This window comes from Papilio xuthus, unplaced genomic scaffold, assembly GCF_000836235.2.
Source record: "Papilio xuthus unplaced genomic scaffold, Pxut_1.1 DF827597.1, whole genome shotgun sequence".
NCBI lineage: Eukaryota > Metazoa > Arthropoda > Insecta > Lepidoptera > Papilionidae > Papilio > Papilio xuthus.
Window position 1 is genome coordinate 426357 of NW_013531052.1, and position 24320 is coordinate 450676.

A 24320-nucleotide genomic window follows, 5' to 3' on the forward strand; every position below is an offset into this window, starting at 1 on the left:
GGTCAAAGGTTGTCTACGTTTTAAATAATTGACGCTTTATCTGTGTTAGAATCCAAATAATGTGAAATTATTATAAAAATATGTTGTAAGCACTTAAGTGAAACAATATATTTTTGGTCAACCAAAGCTTAATGGAAGCTTACAAAAAGTTCTTTGTTAAACTTAAATACATACAGATACAGAAAACAATGAATCGAACTAATAGTTACAAATGAAAGCATAAGTATAGCGCTGTCTACAGGCTACTGACTACTGGCTATTGAAGTAGAGATTGTTGGCCAAGTGACAGGTCACCGCGGCCCCCTGTCGGCCAGAGTGGAGCGGCAGCGGCAGTGAGTGCGCGGCAACTCTCGCGACCGCACCGCGCGCACGATGCGCATACGCAACGCAAACGCGAGTGCCCCATACCCACAGGAACATTGTGAAGTGATATAGCATATAGGATTTAAATAGGCGTCAAAAAGAAGGTAAGTGAAAATTAAAATTTGATTTTTTTTTATTTATCAAATCATAAATAAAAAACTTAATTTCGGCGAGGCCAGAGTGCGTGGTGCGAAAGTATGCAAGGGTTATTGCGAATGATAATTTGAATATTCGTTAGATTGCAAAACTATGCTATATTTAGAATGTAGTTGTGTAAATTAAATTCTTGTTAAATTTAACTAAGCAATTGTACAATAAATAATTCCGTTTAACTCTACCTTGCGTTTCGCTTTCGAAAGTTCAAATCCGTCTCACAAGAGTAATATAAAGTTAAGTAGGTTGAAAACGAAATTTGTGATATTTTAACACGTCTTAGTATTTACGTGCATAATATGAATTTATATCGCAACAAACAAAAGTGAATGTAGGTGTTACGCGAGACGACTGATCAAGGCAGTAAAACCTTCAAGTCTTAATCCCAGTCATAATCTGCTTTGTGTTAAACTTTGACTTTAATTTCTAAAAACAAAACGTGTAAAATTTTAAAACTTACACGGGAATAAAATTAAGTCTGACCTTTCGGTAACTTTTATTGAAGGTCATTTGTATAAATCCATTAAAAATTGTTTGATTTCACTTTTATTAATATTTTTAAAACCTATTAAAATTCTCTGCCCTTCAATTTCTTTTACTTTCTTGTTTATCATTTAATTATTAATTCGTAAAACGCATTCTTTAATAATTGCCTATGCTATTAAGCTAACGGTATCATTTACTTTAAATAGCTTAAGTTAAGTAAATTAAATTGTCATAATAGTATTATAATTTGGTCTTGACATACTAAACCAAAGGAAAATACATTTTTAATTGTTATAACAAAGCCGAATAGAATGGCATGGCATGTTCAGGTTTGTGAGAGCCTTAAGACCTCGCTTATATCCGGTTCCGGCAGAGGGTCGTTCTCACTTGGAACAAGAGTAATTTTGTTACTTCCGTAGATGTAATTAACGTAATTTTATAACTGTACCTTACACACTTGTTACTTATGAATAAACTTTATTTTGTTTGATTTTTTATACAAATGTAGTTAAGTGAATCTTCATTCATCTAATCGACAGTTTTTACAACCATAGAAAAGATATTGTTATCTTTCGTTGGTTGGTTTTTATTGGGTGAATTGTGAAATTGTACCCACGGCCCCAAGTTACATAGTTCGTAATCTAATTATTTTCTTAATGCCCCAAACAATGCGTAAAATTGCTAACAAGTTCCTGTCATAGTATTTCGCAAAACACAAAACAAATCTGTGTTTTAATTTCGGACCACGCGCAGAAGCGGGTTAATCCAACTTAGTCATCGAAATTTTAAACATGGCCAAATTTTAATACTAAACCGTAAAGGTACTTCTGTATCAGATTAACATTTGAGTTTAAAAAGCATCAATATTTATTTATTCTTTTGTTTTATTGCGATTGCAGTACCAATATCAATCTTGATCTTACAAAACTCATGTCGGTTGTTTAACATCTGTATTAATCGATTTATATTTAAAACGCAATCTAGTATAAATATAGCAATGTACCTTTGCTTCCAAAAATGAATTTAAAATAAAAGTTTTTTTTGTGTTTTAGTAGTCATTGGTCAATACAAAAAGGAGGCTAGAATTTCAATTAATATTTTAAATCGCCTCAACCACAGAAATAAAATATATTTGCTACTTTTTGACACCATAATGTATTTAATGTTGATAAGTCATTTCTTAAATTCCTCTATATTTGTTGCAATGTCGTTATATATGTAGTTATTTACATATAACTTTATTGATTTGATTTTGATAAGCTATGTTTAACTATGTGGGCAATAAAGTTGTTGCAACTTTAACCGTAACAGCAACGCTAAGATTCGATACGGATCATTTACCTATAATACAAATTTTACATGCTCTACTTTAAAATATTTCGAATATTTTTGTTCAATTTGTAAAATAGTGAATGTGATTAACATTAGACAGTTAATTTGAATTTAAAAAGATATGTATTTTGTTAACTATGTAGTTAGTTGTGGTTATTAAATGAGTTTAGTAAAGGATAAAAGGTATTCTCAGTATGATTAATACGGAAAAAATTCTAACTCTACATAATGCGTCATCTCTAATATGTTTCTCTCATTATGAGATAACACCGACATTGTGAAAATATATTGTCATCTCTCTCATTTACAATACAATTACAGAGTATGTTTTTCGTTAGTGGAAGTCCGGTTAGATATATTGTGCTTCTGCATACAAAAGACTTCAACGCATACAATGGATGATATTTGAATCGGTTGATGTCAAATATTATGCTTGTATACTATGTTTAGAAATATCTTTTCTAATTTGAAAAAAAATCAGTGTATGAGATAAAAATTTGATTAGGATTTACAAATGAAGTTTATTAAGAACAAATCGTAATAATATCACCACTCAACCTACTGGTTGATTAGTTTCGGACACAATATAAGACATAATAATGTCGGTACCTATAAAACATAAACCCAATTATTTTTTTTTCGTAATCACTGCATTTAACAAAGTTATTGAAGAGGAAACGAAAATAAAGAAATCAACGTCTACATGTTACTGAGTAATAATAAATTATTGCAAACTGACTTACGAGTATAAAGCGGATGACGTGGTGCTTAGTGACGGATCATTAGTGATTACAAAAATAACTGGTTACAATTTAATTATATTTATGTGCTGTCATAGATAACAAATAAGTCGTTAAGTTTATTTTATGTGACGTCATAGAAGAAAATCAAACAAGTTTTTTTAAAATAGTTTATTATAAGTATTATTTTTATAACTAACATCTAGGTACATATGTAAATAGCTGTAGATTACGATTGCAGTGACTCTTGCATCGACAAATTGCCGTCTCTGTTATTTTTAAAGATGATGTGCGAGATAAAAAATGGTTCTGTAGTCGAAAACCAGATATAAAACAAATTATTCATATGTTAATATATTTATTCCGTCGTCATATTATTTAAATTTGATATAAGTATTAAAGATATTCATTTAAATATCTTTAATACATATATCAATGTTGTCCGCGAAGTCAATTTCGAATTACCTTCAGTACTATTTTTGTACGGCATCTCGTTGAAGTAGTGACGTAGCGAGGCCTACTTTCTCTTTTGTTTAGTACACATTTTCTCGTGACTTCATCTGACGATCTATTGATGTCGTAATATCATACTTGCAAGTAATACTTACACTTGTCTCATTGTAGACTCTACTTATGTTACCTGTGTGTTGTAAGATAATCCATAAATGTACATATTTTTAAAGCTTAGGAATTAAATTTATCTAAAATAATATTATTGACATTCAGCTATTTTTCGCTACTCTGCTATTTTTCACTACGAGGTAGAAATTGTCATCTTTTTTTAAATAAATAGAGAAGGATGACAAATGTGTTAACAGTAGACAGCCATCGTTGAACACCGAACATTTTTTTGTATCATAAGGTGACCAACGAGCGAGCGGCCCCATGAATTCGTCGAAATAGGCGAAGCGACCGTATTCTATAGACATCTCCAATGCAGGTTTTACAAATAACGAATTGATAAAGTTTTACAGTATATTAGTAATGCAGAAAAGAAAGTAAAATGTTGTTAAGACATGTTTTGAGAACAGTAGTTCACCTCGTCTGGAAGCGGAATTCCAAGAAAGCAGATGCATAAAACTGGAAAATCTCTTACATTTAACATGATTCGAATACAGATGTAACGCATGCCGTTTCCTATTTAAATTGCAGTCTCTCAATGTCACATTGACTTTAGAAGCAAAGCATATTTTTTTGTCTTTTAATCAATTTGGAACAGTTCAAGAAGTTGTATTTTTTCGAACATAAAAACAGACGCTTTTTCCCATGTAGTACATACGTATTAGGTTAGAAAATTTTCGGAGTTATTTTTTTAAGAAACATGTCTCTACTACACTATGTTTGATTAAGTTATTTAGTTTGCAATTAGAATAGCTGTATATACCATTAAAAAAGTTTTTAAACAATTGCCAAATAATGACTCTTTTAATTGTGTTACATCCTTTATATTAGGGTTGAACAACAACAACAAAGGTTGGATACCTTAAAAACTTAAGTGCTTAAGTTCTAAAGTTGGATTTTCATGACTTTCGTGACCACCAGTTGTAAAATACAAACTTACATAACGGGTGTGTCAAAATGTTACCGTGTAAGACAACTTATTATAATTCATTTGTACTGTTCTAAGCGGAAACGCCGAGGCCGGTCTTCGCGACCACGACTCACGCACATGGTATACTTGATTTCTAACCTGCTTTTCATATTAAATATTTCCAATAACACAAACATTAATTTAAACTTTATCACTTAACGTTTAGCATAATGTTTTTAAACATAAATAGAGCGAAGTAGAGTTCTTTAAGTTTTTATTTACTACAGTTACGTTATTATTTTTTATTTGATTTTAAATGTATACACAAGTAAATTGTCAATACAAAATTTTAATAAAAGTTTTTAATATAAGTAACATGACTCTACGAATAATTTTAATATTGTGTGTTAGGCTGTTTTCCCATATTATATTAAAGGACATGTAATGAAGTGAAACTTAGTATAAAAAGAGTCAATCCACAAGTTCGCAAACCTGTTTGTTGCCTAATTAATCAGTTCGATATATTTTTTGCGTAGAATTTTGATGGCTTCTAAGATCCTGAGATCATTTTTGTCGAAATTTACTTAATTATTAATGTACTTGTAAACATTAATTAAATAAGTTGTTCGTGTGTAAGATACATTGACTACCTCTCTATATATAGAAAATGTCCTAACTAACGTATGTTTGATGAAAAACTCTAGCTTCCAAATATAGTATGTTGGGTTGTAGACGGAAGAGACAACAACTTTTCAAATGGCCAACGTATATTTGCAATATCATGATTTCCTTAACTAACTGACATACTCAGAGTTTTTAAGTCGGCATTCAGGGATGCACTTAGTGTAGATTTTATTTGTGAAATCTATTACAAGTGACTCCATACATGTTTATTGGTGTATTATCTAAGATCACTGTGAGTGTAGATTTCTCAAATTAAATCTACACTAAGAAGACCTATTACCTACAGATATCAGTATTTACCCATTAAGTGACTGATTGCGGTTTTAATTTAGTATATTAAAAGACATTTAGTTAGTAGGCAACAAAGAATGTAAGGCAGTGTTGCGCAGTGGGTAGGGGCGGTGGAATGGAGGCTGAGGCGTGTGAGGGGAAGGCGGGGGAGGCGAGGCGACCAGCTGACGGCCGTCAACAGTGAAAGTGAGACTAAGTAACTACATTTTAACATGCTGTATTAAGATTTAAACTTACGCAAATGTCAGTTAAAGTTTTTGAATAAGAATCAAATTCAATTCAATTATTATATTATTCAATTTGACTATTGATAATATAAGTAAGAATTTTTTTTTTCATTTACACCAAATTATAATATGGTCATGCAAATGTCCATTAGATAAAATAAAATAATTTAAAAAAGGACGCACGAAATACAATACCATAAAAAAAAAATCAAGAAACAATGTCTATATAAGGCTGTCCCTTACCGCAACTGACGATCACTTAAATTTATCTCAATTTATATAACTGTATAAAGTAAATATAATTCAAATCACGACTTCGTTTTGTCTCGTTGTGTGCCGAATGCACAACCCTGCGTCCAGCAAGCTCGTTCAGAGTCGCTGACCTTGCGGCCATCGACGCCGGACAGCCCTACGCCTCCGCCAAACTTTGTGTTTCTACGATATGATATCACTTATTGTGGGTTTCTACTGCAAAAATATATTAAAATATACTATTGTCTCTATTATTTTCAAACAGAGTGATAATGATGATAATATGTTTTGATACAAGTGTTTCGACAATAAAAACCAACTGTTATTCTGACTTTAATACTCACAAGATAATTTCTCACATACTTTTATTTTACAATTCATTATTGGAACAGGAAAATTTGATAAGTATATTTCAAATAATACAAATATAAAATATATAACGCAAATTGCGGTTCTGAATATACAACATATTCAGAACCACAATTGAACTTTGTGGTAACCCATTAATTAATGCAAGTATTTATTTGACAGTTATTTTGTCCGTCTTAATATTACTACTATTATAATGGATTGTGTAAAAATGTGTAATGTACAATGTGCTTACACTTACATACATACATTTAAATTTCATCATGGGCTAAAAATGGAAGGATGTTTGACGTGAAACCAAAATTAAAATGGTTTGCCTTATTTTGTGAGAGTGCAAGAGATGAACGACCAGCAAGGTCGAGGGATTGTATGGAATGCGAAATGCTTGTAGTGATTCATTGGTCCGGGAGAAGAGTTCCAAGCAAATATTCAATTTCTTTGTTACGCGTCGACACAGTCCTGTGAAATGCGTTGGTTATTTGGCATTTTCAACAATATTAAAAGTAATGGTATTAAAAGTCAATTTTGTAGTCGTTACAATAAACTTAATTTGTCAATAACACGTATGGACAAGTCATTTTTGTTCCTATTGTTATCTAAATAATTAAGAATGATCTAGATCATCGAGGTCAGCACGGTCAATCAATGTTTTTTTAGCTGTTTTTAATTTATTTATTTAAATTGTGATATTTGTTTAAAGTGACTTATAACATTAATTGAAGTCTGTTTGTCACTATATAAATATATCTTAAACGCAGGTTTTCATTGCTGAAACATACAATACAATTACGATATTTCATTTCTATAAAAAAAAGATGATTCATATATGTATTTTGTACAGATGTTTTAGCAATAGAGACCGATGGTTAGATATGTCATACAACGTTACGTCACTAACGAATTTTTTGTAATATTTCAGAAATAACTCAAGATGGCGACTTCGGGAGGGAAGTCGCGGCGGGAGGAGGCGAGCGACAACTCCGATGATGAGCTGACCCCCCTCGCCAACGAAATATATGGCGGCAGGTAAATACACCAAATAACTACATCTTATATGTAAAATTCTCGTGTCACAATTTTCGTTCCCATACTTCTCCGAAACGGCTTGTCCGATTCTCATGAAATTTTGTGAGCATGTTGAGTAGGTCTGAGAATCTGCCAACATCTTTTTTTCATCCCCCTAAATGTTAAGGGTAGTCCACCACAAAAATTTTTTTTTAGACAAACACGCGGATGGAGTCGCGCGCGTCAGCTAGTATATATAGATCATTAGTCAAGTCAGGAAATTAAAAAACTTAACATGTACATGATTTTATCACGGTTAACATCTTTTTATCATAAAAATTGTCTTATTTCCTTATAACTTTTCTAAACACGTTTGAAGAAAATTATATTTAAGCGAAGTAGAACAAATTGTAGCTTTAATATGTTACTTTGGAGTCTTTATATAATGCCTAATATCTTCACCAAAGTACTTAAGTAATACGTAAGAAAACATACAGAATTGAGAACCTCCTCCTTTTTGAAGTCGGTTTAAAACAAGATAAGTAGGTATGTAGGAATTTAATATACAAAGTTTGTACCAGCCTGTACTGAGTGAGAGGTCTTTGTTCTTGCAAATCTAGTATTTATTAAGCGATGGTTATCCTGAAGCTCAATTCTTATGCTTAATTTAAAAGCTTTATAGTGGTAATGAAGCTTTTTATATGGTTTTTACATAAAATAGAAATAAGTTTTAATAAAAAATATTGGTATCGATGTTTGGAACAACACAACCTTTCATTTTATGTCTACATAAAATTCAAGCAGTTTTTTTTGGCTATACGTGGAACACGCTAACAATAATGGCTATTAAGTCGTGATTGTGTACAAATAAAAAGAATAACACATGAATTTAGTGTGCAGCTTAGAGGTCGGTTCGCAGGCGATCGGTCGCGGCGCGGCCCGGAACCCGCTCAAATGCCAAGGTTGTCAACTCTGACGACACAACTTTCGATCGATCGACTGCGCTACATTTTTGCGCCCCACTTGCTGGCGACTAGGCTTAACAGTGGCTGTTAGTCAGCTTAAGTGTATTTAAGATTCCATTTAATAATCATATTAATGATTCATGCAAAAGATGTGAACATAAATTGCAATTTACGGTATTTCCGTAGCAATCATTCATAGCATTTGAACGCTATAACAACAAATTTAAAACTGTTTTATTTTATAACCTTATCAGATTGGACGTAAAGGTTAATGAAGATATTATTGATTTCATAGATTTTTATTTGTGGGAATACTAGAGTAGAGCGACCATCATTTTCAAGCGTTGTTCCAAACCGAATACCGAACGACGCGGCGCGGGGTCGAGCGTGATTCGAATAAAAGATTTCAACGAGTCTGACCCGCGTAGCGCCATCTTTGTCTATTTTTTTTAACGTGACTTCTTTGTAATATATAAAATATATAATTTTGAATATTATGTCGTAACCTTATTACTGTAACTGTACTAAAATATTTTCCTTATAAATTTATGTTTATGTTTGTATGTTGAAAGTTTCCTCGTCAAGTAACTTGGTCATTGACCGTGATCGTTGGGCCCAATTTCGAAGTAATGGTTTGCATACTAACGTTATCGAACGAAATGTTCGGAATACATTAAAAAAGTTCACAATTATTTATTTATTGTAAAATGATACAATCTGACAGTGTCGGTTTTTGTTTTGTTTCCTTTTATTTATTCAAATGACACAAGAGCACCGGTCGGAGACATGTCTAAAGGCATTTTAAGACGTTGAAGATGCTGATTAAACTGTCGTTAGGGTTACTACACCAAAAGCGTTTTGTTGAACAAAAAAGACTATATTTAATATAATATTTTTTTTAAACCAACATAGCTCTTTCCTTCATTATTATGATAGTAAAACAATTACACGTTTCTATTAAAAAACGTTAATTCCCATTTAAAATTTTTACTTGGCAATTAGTGATGGTAATGGTGTAAAAATTTAAGCACAAAAGTGTGAACTTAAAAAGTTCATTAGGCCAAGAGTTGCGTAAATTTTCGTGTGTATGTAGCGTGTTCTATTGTTACAAAATATGACGGCAAAAGTAAGAAACCGCTTGAGGCGTACTTACGCAGTCTATGTGTCGCTGTTACACGCAGTATCGTGATATTAAGAAGGCCAAGTTAGTATTGTATTAATCTTGTAACGATTTAATTGAATTTCAATATTGTTCGAACAGAGACAATCGAAACTATACAATGTTCGTTATACATACGATCTCGGATATGTTCAGTTTTTGTTACTTTATACTATAACGGCAGTGTATTTGAAATATACAAATAATTCATTTATCAGACTGTTTTTGGAATGCGAATCAAATTAACATAAGACAATCCTAAATTATGTTCCCAAATTCTTATTGTTACATAACTTTACCTTATAAAAATGAAACAATATAGAGTTAGTAACATTTACACGACTCTTTCTTTTTATTCTGTTCATCGTGGCTTTCTTGGACCATGATCCCCGTTTAAAACCTATCGTTATTTATGTTTTGTCAAAGGTAATCTGAGGGATGACGATGTGTTTTATAAAGAGGTTTTGGTCTCAGAAACCATCGATTAATTTATTTCTTATATTTACAACAAGTAAAGTTATCTTTCTTTTCATAAATCTCACTCAATTTATCAAAGTATAAACTAATAAAATCAAGAATAAAAACTGTATTAAATAGAATACGGAGTAAACGATCAAATTATGTATTCAAAACATATTTATTTGCAAAAATTATTAATATTCAAGTATAGTTCTGTAAAACAATAGCGTATAGTGGTGGGTGTCCGCAGTTACCAGTGGTTGAGGCGATCGCAGCGCACGCCGACAAACAACCATGAGTTATTGACGGAAAATCGGACGGGCAGGACATAATCTAACACTATTTATTACTTTCTTTTCCTATCCAGTGTTATCAGGACTAAAAACTAGGTCTTACTAGAAGTTATATCTTTTTGTTGTTATGTTAATTTTCTGCATGTGAAAAATGGTGAAGTGTTAAACATGAGTGAACACGATGGTAAAATATATTACGAGAGACAGGAAATGGGAGAGCCAGTTTATATTGCAAATAATAATAATTCTATTTATAGCACTGGAACTCTGCATTATTGTAGCATTTACAGGTAACATGTTTAATATTAAATTCTTCGGTAATTTAATAAAGTTATTGGAGAATTTTTAAATAGAATATTGACTTGATTTCAAAATTAATTGGGCTTCGAAATAAGAGCTAATGTAAAGAAAGTTAAAAAGTAGAGTTTTTTCTTTTGATAATATTCATTTTTAAACAAAAGATAATTTTGTTAGCCACTTAAAATATATTTAAAACGGAAGATAAGAAGTGAAATTACCTTTAATTAATTTATTTTCTTGTTTATTTAGGAAAAATTTCTTAAACGCATTTATAAATGAATCAAAACGATCATAATTACAAAGATGAAGTATGTGGCAACGGAATCATTTCATAACTTTCTAATGTGCGAAACAGACGCGGACGCCGTATGAATGTTGATCGGCGTAAAACATAACTGTCGCGGTCCATAACGAAATGTTATATGTACTATCTTTATTACGCTTCTCCAAAACAGCAGAAGGTTCACGAAGATATTTCATGAACGTCTTTCCTATTAATATATTTTAACAATCAGCGATTCTTGATTTACAACATAAAAACACCCGAAAATTCTATAGGACACTTTCAAGGGCATCTAATCTTTCAAAACCAAGTTGTTAAATTAGTCGTGTCTATAACAAACACGTCTAACGGAGATATTTTACGACCAAAATACCTATATAAAAATTTATTGTCTTAAAAAAAATAGGAAGAATAATTTTTTTAGCACATATTTTTCGGCAGTTAAACAATTCAGGGTAAGATTAAGAGAATGATGTCAATTTCTAACGTAGTATGATAACTCATATCATACGTTATAAACAACTTGCACAATTAATTATCCAAAGTTATGCAGACAAAGTATTGTTAGGCGTGGGCTTGTAATTTTTAATTGAGTTACGATTGGTACCGGATCCTTACGTAAGGACCACTGTCACAGTACCAGTTGTAAGTGCGTGTTGTAATCATTGTATAGAGAATAATTACGTATTAGATATCAAGATAGAGATAATATTTTAGTCCTGAAAATTTGCTTATCTGTGTGTATGTTTTAAATTTGAATAAAAACTCCTTTCTAAAAATTGCGATGTGATATTGTCATTTTGATTATAAATTGATATATCTGTAATGCACGTGAAAGTCGTTTTTCTCGCATCACCGCATTTCTCTTGCTTCCGTGTACAAAGTGGATGTTTATAAATGGTAAAATATTTAACAAATACATTTTTAATAACAATTTCAATAATAATTCACACCTAAATTACATCGTACAAGCAAGATTTTTATTTCAGAAATTAACTTTTAACAAAACTGAATATAACTAATCAAGGAAATATTTTACGTATTTAATGAAAATCAATTCTATTTTATTGTAATTAAGATGTATTTTCTCTAAATTTCAGTCAAAGAACAGTACAAGAGACGAAAGGATGGGACGTGTTCAGGGAGTTTCCACCGAAGCAGGACAGTATTTCCATGGAAACACAGAAATGGCTCGAGTTCACAGTACGGATGCTCAAAGTGTTGGCGTACGCGGTCACTTTCATAGTGGTGCTCGCGTCCGGTGTTATAGCCAAAGGCACCGTACTATTTATGACGTCACAACTAAAAAAGGATAGAAGGATCGCTTATTGTAATAGAAATTTAGGTAAGAATCTTATACACCTTTATAAAATATCATAGATCTAAATAAACTCTTCAAAATTGGTTTTAATTTGTTTCCTTGACTTTAAAGCTACGTGGTTTTTTTTATATATTTACTGGTTAGCGTTCCTTTTATAAAAAGAAAATCGACTTAATCGGTTCGCTACTAGAGTTCCAGAGAATATATTTCATTTTGTAGATGACCGAATAACGAATTATACAAATGTGTACTACAATTAATACATTTGTTTGTTTATGATTTTAGGTAGAGACAAGCAATTTATCGTGAGCCTGCCGGACGAGGAGCGAGTGGCGTGGATGTGGGCAGTATTCGCCGCCTTTGCCATACCAGAAATAGGAACATTTATAAGATCTATCAGGATATGTTTTTTCAAAACGTCTAAAAGACCTTCACCAGTACAATTTGTAGTGGTAAGTAACTGTGCATTGAACAATAACTATTATTACCGCCAATTTGCTTAAACTCTAAAACATTTTTTTTACAGGTATTTCTAGCGGAATCACTACAAACTATAGGCATGGGTATATTATTTTTCATTGTATTACCGGAACTCGACGTGGTCAAAGGGGCGATGTTGACGAACTGTCTCTGTGTCATACCGGCGATCCTCGGCCTACTGTCGCGAAACCATCGTGACTCGAAGCGATTTGTAAAGGTCATCGTCGATATGGCAGCAATCGTCGCGCAAGTGACCGGCTTCATCGTGTGGCCGCTCTCGGAGAACAAACCAGTGCTGTGGCTAATACCTATCTGTTCAATCTGCATATCATTAGGATGGTGGGAGAACTATGTGACGAGACAAAGTCCTATCGGTAAGACCATCAAAGATTTTAAACAACAATTACAGAATACATATCACCACGGCTAATAGTTTATGAGTAATTTTAATATTTCAGGTATAATAAAAATACTGGGAAGAATGAAAGAAGAACTAAACGCGTCACGGTATTACATATATAGATTTATGTCACTCTGGAAGATACTTTTGTTCCTCATGTGTATTCTCTTCTGCATATGGATGGATGGAGACGAACCCGCTATGTTATTCCAATTATTTAATCCAGGTTTTGGACCACATAACATTGTTGTTGAAGAGGTAATTACATGTTTTGAAAATCTTTAAGAATTTTAAAATTTTGTTTACTTTTTAATTTACAAGATTTCTTTCTATTTTTAGATTCAACTTCAACTAGGCGGCACAACGATACCCGATTTGGTGAATGCTACCTTAACAGGAGATTCAGTTGAGGTGGCCGCGGTGCACAAGTCCGCATTTTACGTTATGCTGATTCAAATGTTTGCTGCATACTTCTGCTACATATTTGGAAAGTTCGCTTGTAAAATTCTCATACAAGGTTTCAGTTACGCATTCCCTATAAACTTGGTCATACCGCTCGTTGTGAATTTCTTGATTGCCGCTTGTGGTTTAAGAAATGGTGATAATTGCTTCTTCCATGGAACTGTACCGGATTATCTCTTCTTTGAGAGTCCACCCGGTGAGTAAAAAATTGTTAGTAAAATTTCTTTGCTCGTTTAATATTTTACTAATTTTATCCAATTTTTTATAGTGTTCTCTCTAAGTGATTTTATATCGAGACAAATGGCTTGGGTGTGGCTCTTATGGTTATTATCTCAGACCTGGATTACGATTCATATTTGGACTCCAAAAGCTGAACGTTTGGCATCTACTGAGAAATTGTTCGTACTACCAATGTATAGCGGCTTGCTAATCGATCAGAGCATGGCACTTAACCGAAAAAGGGATGACCAGAAGGATGTTAAAACAGAGGTTGGTGGAATGAAACTTATTTATAAACATTAAAAATTTAAACAACTTAATTCTTTATCATATTTCCTTATTTTATAGGATCTTGCTGAAATAGAAAAAGAAAAAGGCGATGAGTATTATGAAACTATATCTGTTCACACTGATAATACTGGATCTTCTCCTAGAACTATTAAGTCATCAGATCAAATTACTAGAATCTATGCATGCGCTACTATGTGGCATGAAACTAAAGACGAAATGATGGAGTTCTTGAAGTCTATTCTACGTTTAGACGAGGATCAGTGTGCTCGTCGAGTCGCTCAGAAATATCTACGTGTTGTTGACCCGGATTACTATGAATTTGAAAGTAAGATATAATTTTTATACTTTAATATACCTTGAGATAGGGACCCGGAGATGATAATTCGTAAAGGCAATAATAAAAGAGTCAATTTGTAATGTTCATGATCAACTCCAGCAATAAAAATGACTAACAAATACTTCTCATATTTCAGCCCACATCTTCTTGGATGACGCCTTTGAAATATCCGACCATAGTGACGACGATTCACAAGTGAATCGATTCGTCAAACTCTTAATAGATACTATCGACGAAGCTGCTTCGAATGTTCATCAAACGATTATTCGCATCCGACCTCCGAAGAAGTATCCCGCGCCGTATGGAGGCCGTTTGACGTGGGTACTACCAGGAAAGACAAAAATGATTTGTCACTTGAAAGATAAGGCTAAGATTCGTCACAGGAAGCGTTGGTCTCAGGTATAAATAAAAAAAAGTTATTATTGTTTGTTCACGCCACGTAAACATGACCTGTGATGAATATTAAGCTTAACAGTGCTCATCAAAGCGTATTTTAAAAATTTCAGGTTATGTACATGTACTATCTTTTGGGTCACCGTCTTATGGAACTACCGATATCCGTGGATAGGAAAGAAGTAATGGCCGAAAACACATTCTTGCTAACACTGGACGGAGACATTGATTTCCAGCCACACGCTGTACGTTTGCTTATTGATTTGATGAAAAAGAACAAAAATCTGGGAGCTGCTTGCGGTCGTATTCACCCTGTTGGATCTGGTAAAACTATTCACTTATAATTTGAAAATTAATAACAATAAACTAGATCTATGTCTTTATATAATTTTATTTTTAGGCATGATGGTGTGGTATCAAATGTTCGAATACGCTATTGGTCATTGGCTGCAAAAAGCCACGGAACACATGATCGGCTGCGTGCTCTGTAGTCCGGGATGCTTCTCACTCTTCAGAGGAAAGGCTTTGATGGACGACAACGTTATGAAGAAATACACATTGAGATCTGACGAAGCTCGGCATTACGTACAATACGATCAAGGTAATTTCAATACAAGTTGGAGAACTGTCGGACTTAATTTCTATAAAGCTACAGCCATTGAAGGTTATTTATATATTTTTTATTTATACTAATTACATAGGTGAAGATCGTTGGTTATGCACGCTACTTTTGCAACGTGGTTACCGTGTAGAATATTCAGCTGCGTCGGACGCCTACACCCATTGTCCCGAAGGATTTAGCGAATTCTACAACCAGCGTCGTCGCTGGGTGCCATCGACCATTGCCAACATTATGGACCTGCTAGTTGACTACAAACATACCATCAAAATCAACGACAACATTTCGACACCGTATATCGCATATCAGGTGAGTAAACAGTGTTTTGGAAGAAATGTAATTTGTAAGAATTTTGGGTTTAAATGTACTGTATTATTTACAGATGATGTTAATGGGTGGTACTATCCTCGGCCCCGGTACTATATTTCTTATGTTGGTGGGTGCCTTCGTGGCGGCTTTTAGAATCGACAACTGGACATCTTTCGAATACAATCTGTACCCGATTGCGATATTTATGTTCGTTTGCTTTACAATGAAATCCGAAATACAGGTAAGAATAAAAATAACAATTTTCTTATTTACTAAAAAAAATATTAATTAAAATTTCGTACCTACCTTTTATAAATCCTTTTTTAAAACGACCTGAACTTTATAAGATATTTATGACTATGACAAAGTAATGAATTTGTTTTTATGTAATTTTTAGTTATTGGTGGCACAAATACTCTCGACTGCATATGCGATGATAATGATGGCTGTAATCGTTGGTACAGCGCTACAGTTGGGCGAGGACGGTATAGGATCTCCTTCTGCTATCTTCTTGATATCTTTGTCAAGTTCATTTTTCATAGCAGCGTGTTTGCATCCACAAGAATTTTGGTGTATTGTACCCGGAATAATTTATCTACTATCTATACCTTCCATGTACTTGCTTTTGATTTTGTATTCCATCATAAATCTAAACGTCGTATCCTGGGGTACTCGTGAGGTACAAGTAAAGAAAACTAAAAAGGTAAGAACTATTTTTGTAATAGTATGATGTTTAAAGCTTTATTGGATTATTATCTTAATAGTAATATATAATAATTAATTTTAAAGGAAATTGAACAAGAGAAAAAAGATGCCGAAGAAGCAAAGAAAAATGCTAAACAAAAATCTCTCTTGGGTTTCCTTCAAGGGGTTAATAGCAATGAAGAAGAAGGTTCAATTGAATTTTCGTTTGCCGGATTGTTCAAATGTTTATTGTGCACACATCCTAAAGGAAATGAAGAGAAAGTACAACTGCTGCATATTGCGTCTACTCTTGAAAAATTAGAAAGGAAACTAGATACAATTGAAAGGTACGTTTAACAACGAAGCGAGTATTGTAATACTTTTAATATTTTTGTATTTTACCCGTTGGGTTTGTGATAATTGTCCCTATTGAGGAAACCATAAATACTTTTGTATGGTGCTTCCAGTTAGATATCTAAGTTCAAAAATAATGTGAATTTAAATTTTACAGAACTGTGGATCCCCATGGATTAAACAGAGGAAGGAAATTATCTGTAGGACCCAGGGGAAGCAATGCTGGTGATCATCAACTAGACCCTCTAGCTGAAGGGCCCGAAGAAGACAACGATCTGGCTTCTGAAGCGGACACAATGTCGACCGCTCCTAGAGTAAGATAAAGACAGAGAGAGAATAGAAAATCGTCCGCTAGTGATTTGGGAGATAGCGAGATAAGGAATTTGAGAATTAGAGGACGTTATAACAATAATGTTTTTTTCTGTTATAGGAAAGAAGAGATGATTTAATAAATCCATACTGGATCGAAGACCCCGATCTCAAGAAGGGCGAAGTTGACTTTTTGAGTCAATCCGAAACACAGTTCTGGAAAGATTTAATTGATAAATATTTGTATCCTATTGACGCTAATAAAGAGGAGCAGGTAAGCTTTCATTTGCATGTATTGCTAATTGAGTATTGTAACGGATGTAATTGACCTTAAAACGGAATTGACATAACTTAAAACATATGTTATTTGAATGAGTAAAAGAACTTGAGATCTGATGCTATTTGCGGTAAGTATGTGAGGAATAAAATTTCCTAAAATGTTTTTAAATTTATACTTCATTAAGAAAGTTACAAATTAAGTTTGCATGCACTGATAAGCTTATTTAAATTAAATATTAAAATGAAAAATTTGTAATTAAAAATATTTTTAAAGTTTTTAAACATTTGCACCTTCCCGTAATTTTAGGCACGTATATCCAGAGACCTGAAAGAATTGCGAGACTCTTCTGTGTTTTCATTCTTTATGATCAATGCTCTTTTTGTACTCATTGTATTTTTGCTACAACTGAACAAGGACAACCTACACTTTAAGTGGCCTTTTGGAGTTAAAACTAATATAACGTATGATGAGGTTTCACAAGAGGTAACGTGAGAAACTACTTCGTGGCAATCGGCCTTCAACGATGACTGAGGACGGCTCATTGTATCTCACAGAGAAAAAGTATTTTAACCTAAGCTAATGTGTAGCACCATGTGCCCAGTCAACTTTGAAAGCTGATGCAGCTAATCTTTATTGTTTTATGTAATTTTACAGGCACGAATTGCACGTGACTTGATAGAGCTTCGCAATAAGTCAGTTTTTGCATTTGTAATGTTCAATGCTTTATTCATATTGATAGTATTTTTATTACAACTGAACAAAGATCAACTCCACGTGATTTGGCCTTTGGGAGTAAAGACAAATATTACGTACATCGAGGATACAGGCGAGGTATAGCCAAATGTTACCCGGTTGTGTGTGTCACTTCACAAGTCTAACGACCTTCCTCTAACCGGTCTGTTTTGGGATGGCACCAGCATGGATGTCCCAGTTTTTTTTTCTACACCGACGACTAAAATTGGGCGACAACGGTTCTACACATAATCTAATTATATGCCCTGAACCCCTAGCCTTGGAAATCCTTCCTTCTACAGTTTTATCTATAATTAAGATAGAAACAAGACGTGTTTCTAAATTTTTGTTTGAGTTTTTTTTTTCGTTACTACCTACATTGTTTGCACTCTACCCAATACCCCGAGGAGTTGTTTTTCTGTCTATTAAGGTGGTGGATTTTTCTATTAAACTTGGTTGGATGGTTATTGATTTTACTTGTACATATCTTTATCGAAGAACGTGGTGATTTGTTTAACATAGCTGTCTTTAATTTTTCTTTAATACTATATAAAGTATCATATTGAGCCAGTTCGTCACTATTGCGAAATCACTATCATTTCTCGCAATTACGAAATTTCATATCTCGCACATCATTATGTGTTTTATGTATTCATTTTCACGATCATATTTGTTCATTTTACCACGTTCTACATCAAGGAATGTTTCGAAATTGCTGTTATTGTTTATTTATTAAATTGCTTTTTTATGCATACTTAAAGCTTTTTACAGTTGCGTAATATTTCTAATGGAAGGATGGTAAATTAAACTTTATTTAAAATTTTTAGGTGCTCATTTCGAAAGAGTATTTGCAATTGGAACCCATCGGTTTAGTTTTCGTGTTTTTCTTCGCTTTGATTTTGGTTATCCAATTTACTGCTATGTTGTTCCATCGATTTGGAACCATTTCACATATCTTGGCGTCCACGGAACTAAATTGGTTCTGCACCAAGAAGGTAAAGTATTTAATCACAATGTAACAATATACTTTGGAATTTTAATTCTGGTAAGATTAACGTTTTTTTTTTATATTTAGTCTGAAGATCTGTCACAAGACGCGTTGTTGGACAAGAATGCAATAGCAATAGTTAAAGACTTGCAGAAACTAAATGGCCTTGACGATGATTATGAAAATGATTCGGGATCAGGGCCGCAGAATGTGGGACGAAGAAAGACTATACACAATTTAGAGAAAGCGCGTCAGAAGAAGAGAAATATAGGAACGCTAGATGTCGCCTTTAAAAAACGTTTCTTCAATATGAATGCAAACGAAGGACCAGGTAAATTTATTTTCTTACCTAAATTCAATATATGAAGAGTAAAACGTGTATTGATAGATGAGGGGAAAACTACCACTCTACCTGATCAAAACTAGTTTCAAATATAAAAGAATCGGATTACTTGTTTTATTTAATATACTCAGCTAGATGTATAATTAATATTTTTAACCATATAAGTTTGTGTGATTCCAGGTACCCCAGTATTAAATCGTAAGATGACGTTACGTAGAGAAACTCTGAAAGCATTGGAAACAAGGAGAAACTCGGTGATGGCAGAAAGAAGGAAATCGCAAATGCAGACACTTGGTGCGAATAACGAATATGGTGTTACTGGCATGGTAATTTTCTATATTTATTTTAAAAGTACAACTGCTGATAATTAAAGTCTAAGTACTTGGCCGAAAAGTATTTAACATTAAAAAATAATTAAATGATCGTTTTCGAGTCAGTTTCGAATTAGGAATTGTCATGTTGCCAGTGTTAAAATAGTATTTGTGATGGTTCATCACACCATTAAAATGTTGAAATTAAGCGCCTAAAGGGTATCGTACTTATAAGTACAGTTCAATTACACAATATATTCGTAGTATTTCATGATCATGTTATTGTTTTTTTTTTCCCAGCTGAATAATAACCATGGTGCTGCGCCCCGTCATCGTACTTCAACTGCAAATATATCTGTGAAAGACGTATTCGCCGAACCAAATGGAGGTCAGATAAACCGCGCATATGAGACATCGCTGGGTGATGACGATGATATCAACTCTATGAGATTACAACCAAGACAAAACCAAGTCACTTTCCAGGGTAGATATTAGATAGATTATTGAAATTTTAATCAATTCGAAAGTTGCCAAATTGTTCAACAAATGATGGTTGATTGGAGAATTTAATTTAAGCATTTGTAGATACTCATTTTGTAATAAGGTTTCGATTCCTGATTTATGACTCAATAATGTTCTTTGAATAATATGAATTATAAAATAGAATAGCTTGTGAGATTTTTTTTATAACTTTACTTATTTATCTAAATTGTCAATACTTTATTGTTGACTCCCAATAACGAATTCTTGATAAAAGTCAATATTAATCATAAGATTTTGTATATTTTGACACTGCCAATTACTTTTACATTTTATATTGTATTTATGTAAGAAATTAAAACATCTTTTTTAAATAACTTGATTTTATTTTCCATTTTTCTATGCATCTACCAAAGCAATAGTGGCTGAATAAAATGAAACAAAGTATGGTTTTCTTAAGAACCATCCTAGCCGAATCCACTGACAACTGATTTAAATTATTCAAACTTTCGTGAGACATTATACTAAACTGATATACAAACACGGCTAAACACTCACATATATTCGTCCGGTGGTGGCACCGACTAGTTTCGAGCCCATTGGGGGCCCTTCATCACGATGACAAATGATTTATTAAAAAAAAAACTAGTTCTAAAATGTTTTATCATGTTTATTGAAATTTCTTAAAGTATGTGGCTATGAGTTTAAATGAAAGTACACATTTTACACATGTGAATAAGATTACAATGAGTAGTACATCTTCACATTTAATTCAGGATAAAACTTATTTTGAACCAGAAGCACGGCTAAGAAGTCAAAATGCCTGCCTTGTTTACGTAATTACATCAAGAACATTGTGATATGCTCACAATTGAAGTAAATTATTACAATATTACAAAACATATTGTGTATCCAAGATTACCAATTTATTAATAAATAATATTTAGATAGACAGGCAAGCAATTTGGTTTATATTCCACAACTGTCACTGTCCAAAACACGTTTAAAGTTGCATTTATGACTTCTTAAACATTACGTTAAAGTAAACTTGTCTTACTCAGTTTTCCAAGAAAGTCACAAATTCAGTTAGCTTGAACAGTTGGTCTTCACTAGATGTATGAAGTGGTGTTGGTTGAACTGGTGGTATCGGTTTAATTGTAGTTCCATCCTCACTTAGCTCCCATTTACGTTCTTTGCAAATTTGTGCAATTGCTTCATTGCTGAGTCCCGTCATAGAGACCAAGGTATTATGTGAGATGGAGCTGTATGACCGGCCAATTAAATTAAGAGCTCTTTCTCGCACTCTCTCTGTAAAAAGCATATATTACATTTTAAAAAAAAATATAGATCTACGACTTTCTAATTACCAACAATCACATTTGGTTACCATAACAAATATGTTGTTCTTCCAATGATATATTAAACAGTTTCTACTCTATTATTTTTTTACAATTACTTTAGTAAATATTAAGAACATACCTTCAAGTGCCCTAATGATATTAGATATTGGTTCAGTCCAGTTGTAAATTGCAAGTGCCTGATATGTTCCGGCAAGATCTTTTTTCCACAACTTCTGTCCTACAGTCCAAATTGCAGCTATTTCTGGGTTACTGCTTATAATATTTGGTGGTATTCTCTTCCATAAGAATTTTGCATTGCATCTAAAACAAATAAGCACCCAATTAAAGAGATAATTAACAAATTTTAAATGTCATAGTAAGTATGGAGTGAGTCTATATAATTAAAACAAGTAACATCAACAACAATGTGTGGAAATATTTATATTATTTGTGTCAACAAAAAGATACTTACAAATCATTTTGGTACAAATAAATGGCCAATAACTGAGCATATGTGGTTGGCGAAGCCACTCCATTGGGTGCCTGAAAATATAAAAGATCAAATTAATAATTCCGACATTGCTGGAATATCGGCACATTCAAAAAAGTTAATTTGAATACCTCTAACTCTTGTTTTTCTAATTCACTGCAAAGGTTATCAAAATTGGTTATCATATTTAGCATGTATATTTTTTGGATGGTTATCCAAAGTAATTAGCAATATCTACAAATGAATGAGTTTTCTGTTTTGGTTTCACTTTTTCTGCAAGTACGACAAAACACAATATTGCATATAAAATTCGGTATTTTTAATCTGTCACTGTCATTTCATGACAATGGTGACGTTGACAATTGGTAACTCTCAATTGCCGACTGTCATTTTCATATTGTTTATTTATGGATACCGGGCTTTTGCACATGTTCCTTTAAATTTACTTTATGAGTTGGAAAGTATTGGCACATATCGTTACCTTTTTACTATATCGCAGTCATAATTAAATCTATGGTTATATGGTTATAATATTAATACCAGATCAATTCAATTATTTTCTTGCAGATTATGGCAGGTAGCGATGGTCGTGTAATTCTAACGTACCGAGTCGCGGGTGACAGTGAGTAATGCCGCATATGGGAATGTATGGATGGATGGATGGACGCTTGTTAGATGGTATCTCCAGAACAGCTGCATGAATTTTGAAGAAATTTGGTATGGATGTGTATTTACCTGATGAATGGGCAACAATTCAATATATTTTTATTGAAATACTAGCTGTCGCCCGCGACTCCGTCTGCATGGATATAAAAATAAACTTAATTAGTATAGCCCACCCATCCATCCATCCACATCACATCCATCTAAACATTCGCGTTTATAATATTTAGTAAGTTAAATTAAAAGCAGGTCTTCAAGGCATCATTCAAAAAAAATGAATAAATAGTATCCTATGTCCGTCTCCTGGCTCTAAGCTACCTCCTCACCAATTTTCAGGCATATCGGTAAAGCTAGTTATAAATAGTGTAACTTACACGACTTTCTTTCATATATATAGATTTGCACAAATATAGAACCACTAGTGAACTTTGTTGTGTGTAATAGATCTGGGAGGTGTACGGGGAGCGTCGCTGCGTGCGCCCGTACTTCCGACATCGTCAGGCTGTCAGAGATGTTAACTTTATCAACGCCGGAGATTAATTTGTTTCCGCTGGTAAGTACTCGTGTAAACGACAACATCTTCTTCTTAATAAGAACATCGCAGTTTGTTTTTTATATCTTTCAACCTATTTATATACCTCTATGCATATATTTTACCGAAAAACTATGAATCACAATCGTCATAACGAAAATTTAGTCAATTCAAGGTGAATTCTAATTATACCAACTAGATTTCTGAATGATAAATCAAGGACGAACGTGTTATTTAAAAATTACTTTGATTCATAGCAATTATACTAATTTATCACATAAATAACAGCGACTAAATTATATTTTTGATCGATATTCCTTTTTAACACTGTTCTCTGCGATTATACTATACTATAATGTTAATCGTTGTAATTAGAAAACTATTAGTAATTGGTCACTAAGCTATTATAGATAAATGATAATTTTACATTAAAAGAACTGTTACAGCTATCAGAGTCTTTTATGCGGCTTCAAAGTGTGCCTCTTAAGAATTAAATTTCACAAGTGGGCATTGAGGGTTTGGGCGGGCTCGCTGCAATCAACTTGTCGACTGGGCTTGCTCGTGAGCGACTTGCGTCACATTGTAACCGGAGCCGATGTTCTGAAGTGCTGAGTCACCATTCAATATTGTCGCTCGAAATGCTAATTTTCGTGTTATACGAGTACCAATTTGCATCTTAATGCGTTTCAGAGTACAAAATCTATTTGTTTATAATAACCGAAGCGATGCCTACATTCCTTTAGTCAAGATCGAATTCAACATTATGTTGTAAAGTTCGGACATAATTATTGTTGTGAATGATTTACTGTGAATAAACACATTGCTGGGTTTTGGAATCACGAAGGATTTACAACGAAATAGAATATAAAATAAGCTAAATAACGCGACTGTGCTTTGCTCCATTCCGTGACAAATAAAGGTAAATATACACATGTATAATCGTTTGTATTCTTTTAGAATCGCTTGTAGCTCTCTGAATTGTTGGCAAAAGAAAATCAGGTAAACTGTTATTGCCTATCGAAGCAATAACTAGTTCGGTCGCTATGTCGCCTGATACTGATAAAATAAACATCAGAATTAAATAAATAATT

At 33.1% G+C, this 24320-nt stretch overlaps 2 protein-coding genes across 4 annotated transcripts; one reads left to right on the forward strand and one right to left on the reverse strand.

The window, feature by feature from the left end:
* The first annotated feature begins 308 nt into the window (after positions 1–308).
* Positions 309–20575, forward strand: kkv (hyaluronan synthase-like protein kkv). 2 transcript variants are annotated; one of them, XM_013312876.1, is made up of 23 exons: positions 309–467; positions 7348–7454; positions 11993–12237; positions 12499–12665; positions 12740–13067; positions 13152–13351; positions 13433–13751; positions 13824–14044; positions 14123–14390; positions 14539–14801; positions 14909–15119; positions 15196–15396; positions 15497–15723; positions 15797–15964; positions 16121–16426; positions 16513–16754; positions 16919–17075; positions 17192–17344; positions 17657–17833; positions 18910–19077; positions 19158–19401; positions 19594–19739; positions 20025–20575. In XM_013312876.1, the coding sequence occupies exons 2-23, from the start codon at positions 7360–7362 to the stop codon at positions 20217–20219; spliced, it is 4701 nt and encodes a 1566-aa protein (XP_013168330.1). In that variant the 5' UTR covers positions 309–467; positions 7348–7359; the 3' UTR covers positions 20220–20575. The 2 variants fall into 2 exon arrangements, with proteins under 2 accessions (XP_013168330.1, XP_013168329.1); XM_013312875.1 differs by lacking the exon at positions 17657–17833 and adding an exon at positions 18005–18181.
* Positions 20576–20869: 294 nt separating this feature from the next.
* CSN8 (COP9 signalosome subunit 8) lies at positions 20870–23399 on the reverse strand. 2 transcript variants are annotated; one of them, XM_013312694.1, is made up of 5 exons: positions 23072–23399; positions 22166–22307; positions 22017–22087; positions 21684–21865; positions 20870–21512 (listed from the first exon to the last, which is right to left on the reverse strand). In XM_013312694.1, the coding sequence occupies exons 2-5, from the start codon at positions 22226–22228 to the stop codon at positions 21262–21264; spliced, it is 567 nt and encodes a 188-aa protein (XP_013168148.1). In that variant the 5' UTR covers positions 22229–22307; positions 23072–23399; the 3' UTR covers positions 20870–21261. The 2 variants fall into 2 exon arrangements, with proteins under 2 accessions (XP_013168148.1, XP_013168147.1); XM_013312693.1 differs by lacking the exon at positions 23072–23399 and having other exon boundaries at positions 22166–22382.
* Positions 23400–24320: the final 921 nt, after the last annotated feature.